Source organism: Thermobia domestica, chromosome 9 (assembly GCF_964235325.1).
Source record: "Thermobia domestica chromosome 9, izTheDome1.hap1.1, whole genome shotgun sequence".
Taxonomy (NCBI): domain Eukaryota; kingdom Metazoa; phylum Arthropoda; class Insecta; order Zygentoma; family Lepismatidae; genus Thermobia; species Thermobia domestica.
Window position 1 is genome coordinate 107059715 of NC_137462.1, and position 16502 is coordinate 107076216.

General features: G+C 34.1%; 1 protein-coding gene across 8 annotated transcripts in view; it reads right to left on the reverse strand.

Annotated features, from left to right (window-relative positions):
- Positions 1–2870: 2870 nt before the first annotated feature.
- bbx (bobby sox) overlaps positions 2871–16502 on the reverse strand; it is a 205292-nt gene continuing 191660 nt past the window's right edge. For all 8 annotated transcript variants that reach the window (XM_081771660.1, XM_081771665.1, XM_081771661.1 and 5 more), the window contains 2 exons: positions 11954–12121; positions 2871–4771 (listed from right to left, as the gene is read on the reverse strand). In XM_081771660.1, coding sequence (XP_081627786.1) covers positions 4680–4771; positions 11954–12121 — 260 coding nt within the window. In that variant the 3' untranslated portion in view covers positions 2871–4679. The remainder of the gene's footprint in view (positions 4772–11953; positions 12122–16502) is intronic.

The window sequence follows — 16502 nt, forward strand, 5'->3', positions numbered from 1 at the left end:
CTCCGGTCATATGTTTTAAATTGACAAATTATAATTAGCAATACGGAACAACTATAACTGATAAATGTCCACAAACTTTCATTTACAAATCTATCATTGTTATTTAATTTTTTTCTTGTCAAATAGATTTAATAACTCATTATTGCAAATTTTAAACTAACACTACCAAACATCATCTTTTCTTTTCAAAACAGCTAGTGTGGAAATTACAATCATAAAATTTCTTATGTATTTTGTTATGATTTTTCAAAATATGTTCTGTATATAAAACCCCAGTATGCATGCAATAAACAAAATATATATGAATAAAATACTAACAGTTTAATGAGTAGTAATGTGTGTAGTACATGGAACCTACGCATGTCTAAACGAAATAAGATGTATTTATTGCTGCTGTGAGCTTTTTCAACACTAATAACACACACACACTTTGAGACGCAACATAATATAAATAGTATGTTCATTATTTTTAAAATGAAAGAATATCGCAAAACACAAACACGATAGCTTTAATAGGTAACGTTAAAAGAATTATTAAAAAAAAATATATATATATATATATCTAATCATTACACAAGCTTCTGTATCAATTCAAGGTTTTTGTGTTCTATAAATTGATGAAAAAGAGCCTTATTTCAGTTTATAAATAAAGTGAGAACATAGCTACCTTATCTTCCATTCTATCCTCAAATTTTCACTCCGTTCTTTCCTATGATGATAAAAATTCGATTTCGACATCGAACAGGGGGAAGGGAATAAAGCAACGGTATAGTAATTTCAAATAATGATATGTGGAACACGAAGAAAGTAAAATATATAAAACGAAAGTAACAAGCATACAGGAAATTCTAGAAATCGACAAAAGAAAGCTCTTGAGTAGAAATTGTTTGCACCGATTTAAGAAACCCTTAATAAAATCCGTATTGAAAATACTGGAAGTAGAACAGGGAATAACAGGCACGAAGCGAAACAAAGACGAATTTACAAATGCTCATGATTTGCCTTCAAATTACGCAAGCTCAAATACAAGCCAAGATTTAAAATTTCACAAATATTGACTGAAGAAATAATTGTATTTTTAAAGCATTTGTATGTATACAAGCGAGCCAAAATTATTAACAGAACAAATCTAACAAAAAAAAAAAAAAAAAAAAAAATCTTCCGATCGTCAGGAGATTTTGAGGAAATGAACGATAGATGAAAATCATTGTGTGTTTTGTTCTGTTTTATTTAAGACACGAAAAGTAATATTTGGTGACCCGGTAATAAATAGCACCGTAGAATTGTGAAGAATTAAAATAAAAGTAACTATTTCCAGATCCAGACAGATTTTCCTCGGGTTCGAACTAACTTCTAGTTTTTCTATTTGCGAAATAATTGCCAAGTAGTTCCAAAACTTCGTCCCTTCTATTTAGATTGAAAATTAAGATAAAGAAATGAAAGGTACCCAAAGTAGCAATAAATAAATGAATTCTGTGGTGTCTGATCAAAGCACGTTACCCCCAGAATTGGGCTATTTTTGAGTTACATCTGTATGTAGTCTATTTACCGACTCATATTAACAATGTATCCTAAAAACATGGTTAAATTATAATTCAGTAAAACGATTCAGCTAAATATCAACAACATGTAAACCTCAAGTTTTCTACAAGACCGCAGACAAGAAATTATATTGACCAGACAACATACACAATAATACCCTTCAAATTATAAAAGAAGCTTTCTATGTGGAAGCAAGTAGTAGAAAAAGCCAATGCATCTTACCAAGCAACGAAGAGACGTTGAAAAAAAAAATGTCCACTTCATTTTGGGAATTTCTGAACCCTTATCTGTAAGCAAGGTTACAGAAAATATAGGGGCGTACAAATTCCGTCGCAGAAACAGTTTAATGCAAAATTTTAATGCGACTAATTTTCCTGTTTTACTCTTTTACACACGGTTTAACATAGTGTAATATATATCTTAATATTTGAGAGTTTAGTATCGCGCAGCTCAGCACAAATCACACGTTCTTTCATATTTTATCAGTATATATTTGATTAATATTGTCACCCTGTTTTACTCCACTTACATCGAAACACACACGAATGTACAACATGAGAACGCCTCATTTCTGTTGAAACCAAAAGCTTGTAAATCAGTATATTATTATATAGTATGGCGCTAAATTCGTTGTACAAAAGCAGAGGAGTAATTCCTGAGGATAAAACAAACAAAAAAGTTCCAATAAACATAGGGCGAAAACCCCATCGTTTACGTGTTATACGCTGACGAAAACATGAAAAATTGAATTTTAAAGGATCATAGCTCCGAAACTATGGGACCTGTTGTAGTCGGACCAAGACTTCACTTAGGAACTAGTATGGGCCCTATCCAAAAATGCGTGTTTCAGAATTCTGAGGTGCTTCCACAACAATTTTTAAAGAGGGAGTTTAACTACGGGCCTATGATATAAAGTATTCTCAATTTACCTCAAATTTGTTGCGTAAGTACCTTAGGATTCTAAAACATGTATTTTTGGATAGAGTGCATACTAGTTCCTAAGTGAAGTCTTAACCCGACTACAGTAGGTCCCATAGTTTTGGAGCTATGGACCCTTAGAATTCATTTTTTCATGTTTTCGGCAGCCTATAACACGTAAACGATGGGGTTTTCGCCCTATGTTTATTGGAACTTTTTTGTTTGTTTTTTTATTCTCAGGAATCACTGCTCTGCTTTTGTACAACGAATTTAGCGCCATACTGTATATACACAAGAATTTTCATCGTCAGTACAGAATGATATATATATATATATATATATATATATATATATATATATATATATATATATATATATATATATATATATATATATATATATATAACTATAATTGCATGTGAATTCATTAACAAAACAAACTCGTATGTAACGTTCTGTACATACATCTACAAAGTACTATTCTTTCAACTGCCAAACTTATAATCATCTACTTTCTCTCCAGGACAGATAAATAACGAAATTTCTAAAAGTATTGTTTATATATATGTCTTTATTTCGCCCGTTATAATCTGCGATTTCAGTTCAAAATTTTGATATATTACACATATATACTGTATATTGAAAATTGTCCACATTATTTCGCCCTACTTCCATATGTCCATTTAAAGCTTGTTCTTATCAAAAATACCTACACTGAAATTTGCATCAGTACCTGCTGATACCTGTTAAACACACTTTTCACTATATAGTCATAAATAACTTTATTTATCACCTCTTTTTAACAAACACATCCTCTGTCTAGCGGTGTACACAATACATATATACACAATATATTATTTGAATAGCATTTTTACACAATAAACATAACAGAACATATAAAATGAAAAGAAAAAAACATAACAGTGAAAATTAGTAATGCTTGTAATAGTGACATATCAATTTTTTAAAAAATCCAACATTTATTTAACTTAAGAAATCTTGTCATCAAACCAGGCATGGAGTTATCCGAAACTGGACGTACGTACAGTTTACTTTATCCAAGGCACCATTAATACAAATAATATGTAGGAATTATACATGACTATCACAGCAGAAACACTCTCCCCAACACCCTTCCCCGGCCTGATGACTGACCACATCTACACCTTGTAATATGGACCCATGAAGAGCAATTGATACAATACTGATGATAAAAATTCATCGTTGAACTTCAAAGAGACATGCAACTCAATATCATTCAATCCAGCTCTAGGAATGGTTACATCTGAAAACAAGTCTATATATTATCACCAACATTTGATCTTTCCTTTTAACAAATTTAGTTACAGACTAGTCCTCCTTTCATAATAACTACATTTTTTTTCTTTAATATTTGACTTTTACAATATTCAACTTCGAGCAAATTGCAGTTTGCATTCCAATTAAATAAAACGCACGTAGTTTCTTTCAGACTATACAAATTTACAGATTTAATACATTTTTGAATAATAACTCCTCTTTTTTGTTTGTCGTAAATAAAGCTCACTCGAAACATAATTTCACGGGTAAGCTAACTTCTGTACACATGTACATTCAAGAAAAATTTACACATACATACATTTTACATATATAACATATATACTTAATATATAATACAATGTAAAACTACTGTTCAATGAGAGAAATTTATAAAATATACGTCTGTAGAGTAATTTTTTTCAGTAAACTTAAAAACACAACGTAATAAACAAATTTATTGATAAAACAAGAAAAAAACGTTTGTTTTGAACAATCCATTCAAATATTACAAAACAGATAACCTTTCCAACAACAATCATAATCGAGAAACACGCCTTCATTTGAATAATGTCATTTACAACTATATTTATTTATATATATTACACCTTTCCATAGAAAAATAAAACTGTTCATCAACATTCTTTTATCTTTTTTCTTTTTATACAATAATCGCAATGCATTTCTACTTATTGCATTGCTGATGGAATACATATAACGTATAACACACAACAACAATATATGTATATATATACTTATCTATATACGTATAAGTATGAAACTAACACTGAGAACACTGACCAGATACTCAGTGTTTCTGTTTCATATAAAAAAGAAACGAAAGCTAACACTTCTCGACTTGTTTTACATGACTAACCTGACGTTTTGACTGTTATTTTACGCAACATCTCATATATTACTAGTCATTTTGTTATTTTCTTCTCAGCAGCTGCTACTTCAGCAAGAGTTTTCAATCCCATGTTGTTCAAAACATCTGGCTCAACCACGGAAGTATCTGTAAAAGAAATAATTACTGTTATTTACATGTAGGAGAAAGAAATCCCAAAACGGTAATAAAAAAAGTAAATAACTAGAAAAGCGGGAAAAAAATTAAGAACAGGAAAGTAATTGTGAAGTCTCCAAATGGAATAGGTTGGAATACATTTATAATTACATTTCTTATTTTACATAATTACATTTTTTAAATTTTTTTTTTCATTACTTCGCCTCCCTTCTGTAGAGGATATCGTATTGTACTGACTGAAGCTATCTTTCGGCCAGTCTTTCGATTTTAGGGTATCAGTTCTTGTTCTCTGAGGCGACAAACTCTTGAATTACAGCTTCCACCACCTAATGATTCTTAAAGCATCGTGAGAGCAGGAAGTAAGCCGTAATTCGAGAGTGCGTGGTCTGAACTAAACGTTGAGTATAGCATCAGTTCAATTCCAAGTTATTCCAGATCGTTCGAGATGTATCAGGGTTTGCGTTGGCTTGCTGCAAAAGCATCCGCTTTCTGTTCACTGTTCTTTCAAATGCAGGATACTTTTGGTACAATGCCATATCGGCTCTAATTGTTCGAAGTACAAGTTAGCATTCAGAACGAACTCGTAGACAATTATCTTCTTATAATTCTACTAGACTTACAGAGCATCTTCTTGTGTTCGAGACACCCTGTTTGGCGTCAGATTTTGGTATCTTTTCCTTGTTTAACCAGTGCTTATGCACGTTAAAATTTCAAAACAATACTCACGTTATTGTTCTCTGCAAAACCAGGTAACGCGGGTTATTCAGGAATTGCTTACATGCTGAATCCCAGCTTCTCTCCACTTGAGCTGGGGTCAATTTGTGAGGCGAAAATGACGATGGATTTCGAGATACTGGGCGCCCTCCGAGTGCTAGCCGTCGAATCTTCCTGTATAGTCTGGCGCACGACCTCAGAATCAACGGTTTTTGACCTAGGTGACCCTCGCTGATCGACGAGATCCTTACAACCTGTGCGAAATTTCTTGTATGATCTGTTGCTACGCTGTTTTCACAACCCTTTCATATTATGAACAAGTATTTGGGTTGTTTCCGTAGCGTTATAGTTCAGTTCGAGCACACGTGAAATAAAGTTCCTTAATTAGACTTTATTGCAAATTACACACGGAAAGAGGCACTGCAGATCCATCCGAAGCAGTGCACTAATTTCCACTATCTTTAACCGTACTAGCGAGCACTATCGATGGCTTGAATTGCTTCACTAACCGTAATATACATTTCAAACTATGCATATATGCCAATATTGCAAAACTTATGACTCTTCCTTGTGCTACCACATCATTATAGTAATTATAAGCAGGAAGGAAAAAGGTAGGAACAAAAGAAGATGAAAAACAATAGCTGTGAAGCATCCAGTTGAAGGTAAAAGTGGAAACGAGAAATCGGAACCCCAATCACAGGCTATATATAAGGTTAGGGTTCCCACTCATTTAGTCAGAATCAATTAATTACCTGTCTTTTCTAAGTTATTAGTCACAATTTTTCAGTTCATTCTAGTCTATACACAGTTAACACACACACACACAAAAAAAAAAAGAAGAAAAAACATAAGGGATGAATAAAGAATGGAAAAGATAATACAGAAAGAGCTGCCAGACATCCCTTATTCCGAATTCCGATTTGTTGTGTTTAACAAGTCCTAAATATTGTGCCAATTACGACAAACCCTCCCATTTATGATTGAAGAGATATTTTTTCTTTGCTAGTCATCACCTGAGACAGAAATACTACCCTAAAGGAAATACAAATTTAGCACTTAGCAAATAAAGATGCATTTACACTAAATTCAGAACTATAAACAAAATGTTTTTGATATTTTTCTTTCCTCTGGAGACTAAACAACTCGTAGGACGAAAGAATGGATATGATTTTCAAACACCTTGTTCTTTGTTTAGTAAAATTAATTGGTTCCACAAATCTTCCCAATACCTTCTGTTTTTAGCTGAGACATACTAGTTCTTGCAGGTTGATTTTTTTTTTTCTTTTTAATCTGAAGAACGAAAACCGGGACAAACAGGCGTTTTCGGGACAGTTAATATTTTCATTGAAAGCCGGGACGTATATATATATATTCTCCAGCATAACTCTGGAATGCCTAGAGAAATTTCAACTAAACTTTGTACACACATTATTTACAGCCTGGAAAAGAAAACTAAGTGGTAAGACCCCTCTACTACACCTAAGAGAAGTGGGAGGAGTAACTTATAAAAATAATCGAAAATGACAGATATTAGTATCAAATCAATAGTTTCCGGGATTGCTAAATTAATTGGTGACAGTCTTGATGTTAATTAAATACAAGTTCAGTCCCCAGTGGCGGGCTAGATCCTCTATTGCCCCTAGGTGTGTGAGAAGGTGGACTGTGTAACAATAATTTTAAAAAATAATCGCAATTAATATCTAATCCATAGTTTTCTGATCATTGAAATGAACAGTGACACTTCCGATGCCATTTAAGTCCACGTTCACCTCCATCAGATTCCCTATGAGTTAGGAAGGGAAGGGATATGTAAAAAAAAAAAAAAAAAAAAAAAAAAAAAAAAAAATGAAAACGACGGTTAAGTGTCGAATCCATAGTTTTTCGGATCGCTGAGATGAACAGTATCATTCCTGATATCACTTAAGTCCAAATTCAACCCCATCGGCATGAAGGTAAGAAGGGGTGAAAAATAAGATGACAGGGATTACTGTTGAATCTATCAAGATCCATCTCGATTACTATGTTTTCGAGATCATAAGCTGTTCCGGTACCAATTCCGGACATTTAAGACCAAGTTTAGGTAAGAACGGGCATGTCAGCTGCTTCTGTAATTTAAAGGATAACGGCCAAGGCATTGCATGTACTTATTTATTCTACTCGGTTCCTTATTTTAACAAAAGAGACACTGACCAAAGCTTAAAACCCACTTTATTTTAAATTATAATTTGTAACTGTTTCGGATATGCTAGATATCCGAAACAGTTACAAATTATAATTTAAAATAAAGGGGTTTTAAGCTTTGGTCAGTGTCTCTTTTGTTAAAACAATCAATCTTTATTTTGTAACGGAAAACGCCTCTTCGTTATTTATTCTACGAAGCTAATCGCACGTACATCTATACTGTATATATATATATATATATATATATATATATATATATATATATATATATATATATATATATATATATATATATATATATATATATATATATATATATAAAGATGTATGTATGTTCCATCATAATTCTGAAATGCCAGAAGTTATACCAATCAAACTTACTACACATATGACATATCTGGGGAAAAAATGCTGTGGAGTAAGACACCTCTAGCTCTATGGTTGGAGACAGAAAGGGGTGACATGTAAAAGTAATCGAAAATGACAAATACTAGATATTAATGTCGAATTCATAGTTTTAGTAAAGAGCTCGATTAAACTTGTATTAGCTTGGGGTAGGGGGCATGGAGCTCTGGGTATCGCAAAACCAACACAGCTTAGCAAGAAAAGGTAACTTTTGGAGGAGTCAACAGCCCCCACTGCTATCGCCGTGGCTCCATCATTGAATTAAATCTAAGTCAATGTTAGCAACTATTATTTGCCATTATTGTCATACCACTTTAATCACCTAACACGTATAATAATGTAAAATAATAATAATAAAAAAAAACAATAAAAATCAAAAAATGAGAAAATGAACAAATACAAAAATACAAATAAACAGCACATGAAATAGAAGAAAAGAAGTGATAATGAAGACACAATATAAAATGAAAATTTATCTAAGAAAATATTGTGGTAGAGATTAAAATGGAAGTATGGGACACGGAGTGTGGGATAGTTATAGTCGGTCAAGACTAAGGTAAAGATTCGGCGCTAGAAGCTAATGCGCTATAAATATCTTCCCGTCTCATTCTGAAAGGTGTAGTCGAATTTATCGGTGTGATGAGTTTGTTCTGAAACAGATAGATCAGGTATTTAAAAGACGTTAAAGTATCGCTAGTCTTTGATGCGTATAGAAAGAAGAGTAATAATTTCGCCAACATAAAGGACTGAGCAGTGGATGCAGAAGGATATAAATGAGATTGGAAGAATCGTACTTACTGAAATGATGAAATATGTTATTTCTGTGGTGGAATATCAACTGGTGTCAACAATACGACAAGTTTAAAATTTGGGTTTCTGTCTTTTCTTCGGTAGCAGTTTGAGGTGTTTCAATGGACTAGTTCTCGTAATAGGAAGGGGAAATTTAGGGACCCTCGAAAAACGATTCTGAGGCAGAATGGGAGAGTCTCTATAAACTATCACATAAGGGTGTACTCAGCAAAATTTATTGGTTTCTATAGGTAATGCAAACTGAGATGCCATTGCGGAAATTAGAAACAAAGGTTCTAAGTTTCTTTCTTTCTTTTCTTTTCTTTTTTTTTTTTTTTTTTTTTTTTTCGGTGGAGGTTTTTAGCATGACTGATTTGTTTGTGGATAAAGATATGGGATGCTCCGGGTGAACCGTGCTGACGACAGGATCTTATGATAGTTGTTGAAATGATATGATAAACGAATTCCACAATCGCCACAAAACAGAGTAGGGAACACCTAAGAGTAGAGAGCTCTGGAAGATGCGTAACTGCATATTACTGATAGTTCCATAACGTCTATTTATCAGTCTCAAGAAGTATGTTCTCAAGTCTTCAACGAAAGTGACATATGGTTGGAGGACTAAAAGTTGAATTTAACCGATAGTTGGGGTTTATGTAAAAATAGTTCCATTACTGATAGACCATGGATCATATTAAGAAAAGAATCAATGAATCGAAGACACAGGAAAATTTACAAAGATGAGCAGAGTATTTGCTTTTCCCAGCAGTCCATGGATAGGTTGGTGTATGAGAGGGGGAGGAAGCATACGAGTATCCATGACAGTGCCCTTAAATGATTATTTTCATATATGAATTTATACATGGTTAGAACAAACCGAGATAATTGAACCAGAATTTTTGTACTGGATATCTGAGGTTCGGGGCGTGTACTTACAATCTTTCCTGGGGGCAGGCTGGCTCAGTGGTAGAGCGCTTACCTCTGGTGCATGAGGTTCCTGGTTCGATCGCCGGCCAAGTAAGTTTGTGGTAGACAACTTCATGTCCGTGGGTTTTATTGGGATATTTGTTTCTCCCACTTTCTCATTCCACCAATTCTTCCATCATCATTCACTTGCCTTAATCATAGTCCCCCTTAGCCTAAAAGGGCATAAACGTGGGACGTTAAACTGAAATATTTTATTTCACTTCATTTCATAACAGTTTTCCTAGAGCGCTGGGGCCACGCAAGTACAATATGGAGAACGGTTCACAGGGACTAGAACGTTTTAGGTCGTAGGTGACAGGGAGAATAATGAATATAATGGGTCCGAAGCGTGATGACAGAACAGAGAAAGCGGAGATGCGTTCGGTAGGGCTAACAGTGGGAATTCCCGGGTTGCTGAGTCTAATATGAATTTTAAAAGATAGAATTTATGAGTTTTGAAGCGCAAAGAATAAATACAAACAAATTTCCCTATATGCTGCTAAACTCAGTTTTAATAGTCTGCACGGCAAAAGATCCAATCAACGTTCAATTGAGTCGCAAAAAGTTGATGCTGTCATCGGTTTTCGTACGTGTCATGGGCTTTCAGGTATCAATATGCTTTCGTTTGCTTCTTTCGGTTTGTCTCTGGGTACTCGATTCAGTGAGCATAGGTTAGATTGAAAATTAACTCTACTGCATATCTTTCTACTACTTGTTTGTTTCCGCTCTCGTACCCGTTAGTAGCTTAAATAAAAACAAATGTATCTTTATTTTATTTCAATTTCTTGGAACATTGTATCTAGGTTTGGACCTTCATTCTCCTACATATTTTCTTGTCAGTGCACACTACAATCTCTTCATCATATGCCACTCAACGGTTGGATTCAAAATTTCCACACAGCTTGAGTCAGATCGAAAATTAGTTTCTTCGTCGCCAGTAAGAAGGACTATTGTATCCATCATGTGTCTAGTTACGTGGGATTTCGTTTTTCGCAGTCTGGATTTCTTGTTTGTATTAGATGTATAATAGATAATGTTGAATTGCTGTACATTTCAGTCGTTAAGAATTAGTAAACCGAATCTTTTTCCTGTCTAAATACACAAAGTAAGTATTTTGTCGGTGAAAATGCACAAGGAAACCGTTATCCGCATCATCAGGTAAAACCTCCACATGGATATTTAACACAAAGAAAAAGTCCACTCTGTATTCACAAGGAATTATGCATACAGCAACAGAGCTGCAGAAAATTAAAAGCCCTGCCGTTTATACACATGACTGGATTCGTAAGTCACACAAATGAGAATTCCAGACGAATTTACGGTTCTGAGACATTATTACAGAAATTTTTAAATTCTCGCGGTAAATACTTATTATTACGAAGATACTGTTCTGCAATCATTGTATTCTAGTAGCATCATTACCTGAATAGTTTGACGCATCAGATTTTTATCCATTAGGATATAATGTAACAAGATACAAAGTATATTTCATCATCTCTTACATACAACGTCTAGTTCAAAAAAGGTAAGAGAATCTACCGAAACTGTATGGTAATTTAAAATTACAATGCTTTCTGAGGTACGACCAATATTAATTTTTAATTTTGCGTCAACTCATTTCTATAAGTCTGAAAGCATACGTACATACACACATTTTTACGTTTAAATGTCTCACGTTTATGCTCTGAGGTTAAGGAAGACGGCGATTATGAGATGGAAAGACCGAGAAAATCTACTCACATGATGTTTGACCATCACAAAACCCACTTAGCGTGAGGTGGGATCGAACCAGCGCTCTACCATTGACCCACCGTCCCTCATATATACATGCATAAGTATACATACAAATATTATCTATCTTTAACGTGTAAATGGAAATATGATATCGATTCAGTAAGGGGTAGAATCAGTAATGAAAATCTTAAAAATCCCTCCGAAAATCATGGAAGAAACAAGGGCGAAAACGCTATTCATAGCGCTTACGAAAAACCTTTCTGATATACAAAAGCAAGTTAGCATCTAATTTACTTTTTTTAATGTTTCCTGTTCAGTAATAACTGCTCATAAAAGAAAGTATTAAATGGAAGAACAGAACCTGAATAAATGCTTCTTTACCTCGACTAGCATGAGCATTCTGAGGATCCAATCTTGTAATGAACTGTTTGCGGGCTTTTCGTTTTTGACTTCCAACAAGTGGAGCAGCAACTTCATTCTTTTCAGCATTACCATTGTGTTCAACTTCTTCTCCTTGTTCATGGCTCAACTCTCCTTGATCCCTGATATCTATAAGAAAAAAAGAAAAAGACAATTTTTTCATCTTTATTCATTTACGATTAGATTTACTGTTCCGCGTTTAATGTTACGCAAATTTCTAAAATTCAAGATTTATAATTATTTCCCACACTACCAATATAGGAAAATATGATACCTTTTATCAAAGTAGAGCTCCTGTAAAAATACAGAGACGGGTGGGGAGGCAGGGAACTGTTTCATGATCAGCAATATATAATCGAATGATATACTGAATCCATATTAGTATCTTATTTAAAAAAAAAAAAATAATAAATAAATAAATGAAATAAATAAATAAAGGAGAGAAAGGGAATCTCAATATGTATAATAACTTAAAACTAAATGTACAAGTCCTTTAAAAGTGCCCATTAAACCATAAATGAAATCCTTTAATAATCGCTCTTCTTTCTCGTTCAGTGGCATCATTTGGACTTTCCGGGATAAAGATCCCCCCCCCCCTTTTCTCTGAGTTATTTGATCTTGCCTCCCCAAAAAAAGTCTGAAATATCGTTACTGTATCTCGCTCGTTTTCTTTCTGGGAAATTTTTCTGCAATATATGGCCGCAGTGAATGATAATTTCATTTTCAAACACGCCAATGTGAGTAGAACATGTTAGAAAACAATTGCCATCACAGTCCAGACCAAAGAAAAATTAAATGATAAATATATGAAACTGATCTGTTTGCGAAGCATTCACCTGACAAGCGAGGCACTAAAGCTAATTTCCGGTCAATTCGACTGTCAAATTCTGTTTTTAAACGTACATTGAAGTTCGTACTTTATTATATATTGGTGGAAAGGGGGAGGGGGGAGGATTGAATGTTGTTTATCTGTTAGAGTAATTTCAAATGCAAGACACACACTAATTGAAATACTAGAACACACTGCGGAAGTTCGTTTGATCTACGTACAGCCTCCACGATTGAAGTTCTTAAATCCAGTCTATATATAGTTTCAGTATATTCATATTTATTACATTCTTTTTAAAAGTTAAATGATTTTAATATAATACATATGGTGGCCTTGTTATGTTTTTCTTTTGGTTCCTGTACTTCCCTTTCGCGGTCGAGAGACTAATGCGCGTGCTTTCTGTGCCGAGGTTCCGGGTTCAATTGTTCGTGAAGGTACTTGTCTCGGATACAGATTCCAGTAGCAGTTCGAATCCCACTTTAAGCAGTAGGTCCCGTCTCGTATGCTGAAAAGCGACATTAAACTCCAATCAACCACCTTTATCTCCTGTAAAGGCAACGTAAATTATTTTCCTGATTTTTTCTTTGTATGTTTACTCAAACTGACACCTTGATAATAGTTTGTTGTTGAAATTTACTCGCTTTAAAACTTATTGTAAATATATTTGAAAGAACGTAGAAAACAAATCAATATCTAGCAGATTTATAAACGGTAAAGAGCTGTTAGATGATGAATAAGTTACAGTGAAAACTAAAACTAGCTTATTTTGACAGTACGTCTACATAGAAAGCAGTCCCAACACATTATTCTATTCTACGTTCATTATGGACAGCACAAAGAAATACATTAATGAAACCTACCGCGTGAATCGGTGGTTAATTCAGCAACTAGCAAATCTAAAAAATCTGAATTCTCCTGTTTAGGTCGGTTATAAGAGTGGGATTCCCCCTCTTGCTTGATACTTATTAAAGGAGCAGTTCGACTTAGAAATGCATTTTTTACAATTTATTTCCATTTGTAGAGTTGAAAATTCTAAAAGGAATGGTGTTTGTTTGAGCGCGATACGTTCAGTCGTTAGCGAGTAACAGAGGAAGAAAGATTTTGTGATGACGTCATAGGTGGTCAAGGAGCGAGAGCAGGCTTACATACTACACAGTGTCAAGCATTTCGTTTGTGAGAGGTGCGGTGGTAGTTCTAAGTGCGGTTTCCTTTTCCAGAACTGATTGCAAAGACTTACAAATATCATCTGCATGTAGAAAATGATATCTGATGGTGGGCTGTACAAACGTTTTTATAATATTATAAAACGTATCCTATAGAGCATAAGTTCAGCGTCCCCCCCCCCCCCAAAAAAAAAATCGAAACCAATATCATGTAAATAGATGGCGGACGAGATTGCTGCAACACCTAAGTACCTTTTCTTTAATCATTCTTCCGATTCCCAAACATAAGTATGCTCATTTTCACGATTTGTTGCAATTTTTAACGCTGACCCTATAATTTTGTGCTTCAAAGTATGTACAGGAGCGCAACATATGAGGCAAAAATGAAATAGCATCTGTAAAGTTTGCCAGAATACGAAAAACACTTCACCGGTTAAATTTCTTTTATTTGCATAGCTGTCCGCGGAACAACTCTCATCACCCGTTTCATCATCATTGTCACATGATACAGAGAAATTAAATGACGAATCAATGTCTTGAGGAACAGTCATCGTCACTGATTCCTTCTACAAGCCGGTATATTTCACTCCCTAATTCCCATTGTATAGCTTATTTTTAAAGCAATATCTTCAGAATCATGAGTGACATCGTCTCTATTACCCTCTAATGCCTCGTCTTGACTACAACCGTCAATTGCGTCTTGTACGATATTTGTACGTTGGTAACTGGACATAGATCGGTGCTTGTTCAATGGCTCGGATTTTAAACCTTTCAATAATATACTTGGAACAGCATTCTTTCTCAGTTTGCGTGTAAATAATTCTTCTGGCATTAGCCAGAAGTGGATCTAGACGGTAAAAACTCAGGGGGGGTCAGAACCCAGGCTATGATAGGCCTATCATGTTTACTAAAAACTTTCAAAAATATCTAAATAATAGCTTAAATCAATTTTGTCACTCAAAAACTGGGGGGCCTAGGCCCCCGGCCCCAGCCTAGATCCGCCACTGGCATTAACTTTTCTTTCAGTTAACTTGACTTCTCGAAGGCAGGATCTTCAAGATGTTTGGAACACTAGTGATTTTATTTGGTACATTTTTTTCCCATTGATTTTCATGAGCCGTAATTTATATCGATCTGGTGATTTCTCACGACTTGGAAACGTAAAAGATACTTTATATCCTTAGCTTTAATTGCACAAGAAATACAACCGAAAACACAGCAGGTTTAGGTATGTCTACTTCACAGATACAGCAAGCGCTGTATTAACACGTGTTTTCTACTTCACACTAGTGTTTCTTTCAGAAAAAAAATCCGGGGGGGGGGGGACACTGAGTATTCGGAGAGGCACATTATTTTTACACAGTACTATTATATTTATTATATTATAGACGTATTATTTTTGTCTCCTCCGGGGGAATCTCTCAGAGCTCCGGGAGGAGTGCCACCCTAAAAACATGTCTGGAAGAAACACTGTTTCGCACAACAAACGTAATTACTGCTCTCTCCCTACTCTCTTATATATATATATATATATATATATATATATATATATATATATATATATATATATATAGTATATATATATATATTAATCTATTTTATACGAAGGAAAGAAGAAACAAACAATATCTTTTAATAGTCTCAATTTCTAAACCGAAAATTTCTACAATTCATCTTGAAAGACCATCTTTAAAATGTTACTCTTTCACTTGATTTTTTTTTCTTTCTTTTATTAGTTCCTTCATAAAATTTGATAAAATAATAAAATACAAATGTGTTTGGTCGCGTAAATGTTGTCAATTCACTGATCATAGTACCACATCTGGTAACTTCACTACCTTGGTAGATTTCAAAGATTACTAAATATTCAACAAACTATGCTCTAGTAAACATGAAAGTCTAAGCGGAGCTCCACAATTATCTAGACTTAATCATCTCTTACCCGTATTTTCAACTTCGATCTTCTGTGGAAACAGTTCAAGGTTTTCACAAAAAAAAGTGAAGATCGATTTCTCTAACATTCCCTGACACAAATTCTTGTTTTCCCTGACGAATTCTTGAATATAAATGGAAAGATATGGGGCAAGTTCTATCATACGCTTTTTACCGGCTTCCTCCATCCTCATCCCTGTCCAACACACTTCTTTAATTACCATTTATATATTTCTTATGCTCAATATGAGAAATTGTTATTTACACAAAATTTACCATGTAAGTATATAATAATATATGTATGATACATTACCACATACCTTGACATTGCAAATTAGATTTTTTCTTTCTTTTTTGCTTGAAAAAAAGAACAATAACAAGAAATATAACATGCAGTCAATAAAATATTGCCAACTCTCCCTGAGACTTATTACTATCAGTCCTAAAATGAAATGAAATGAGATCTTTAAATTTTACATTCCACGGCTATGCCCTCTAGGCTAAAGCAGACGGTGATGACGACAAATGAATGAAATGGTGGAATGAAGAAAGTAGGAGGAAACGGAAAAATTCCGAGAAAACCCAC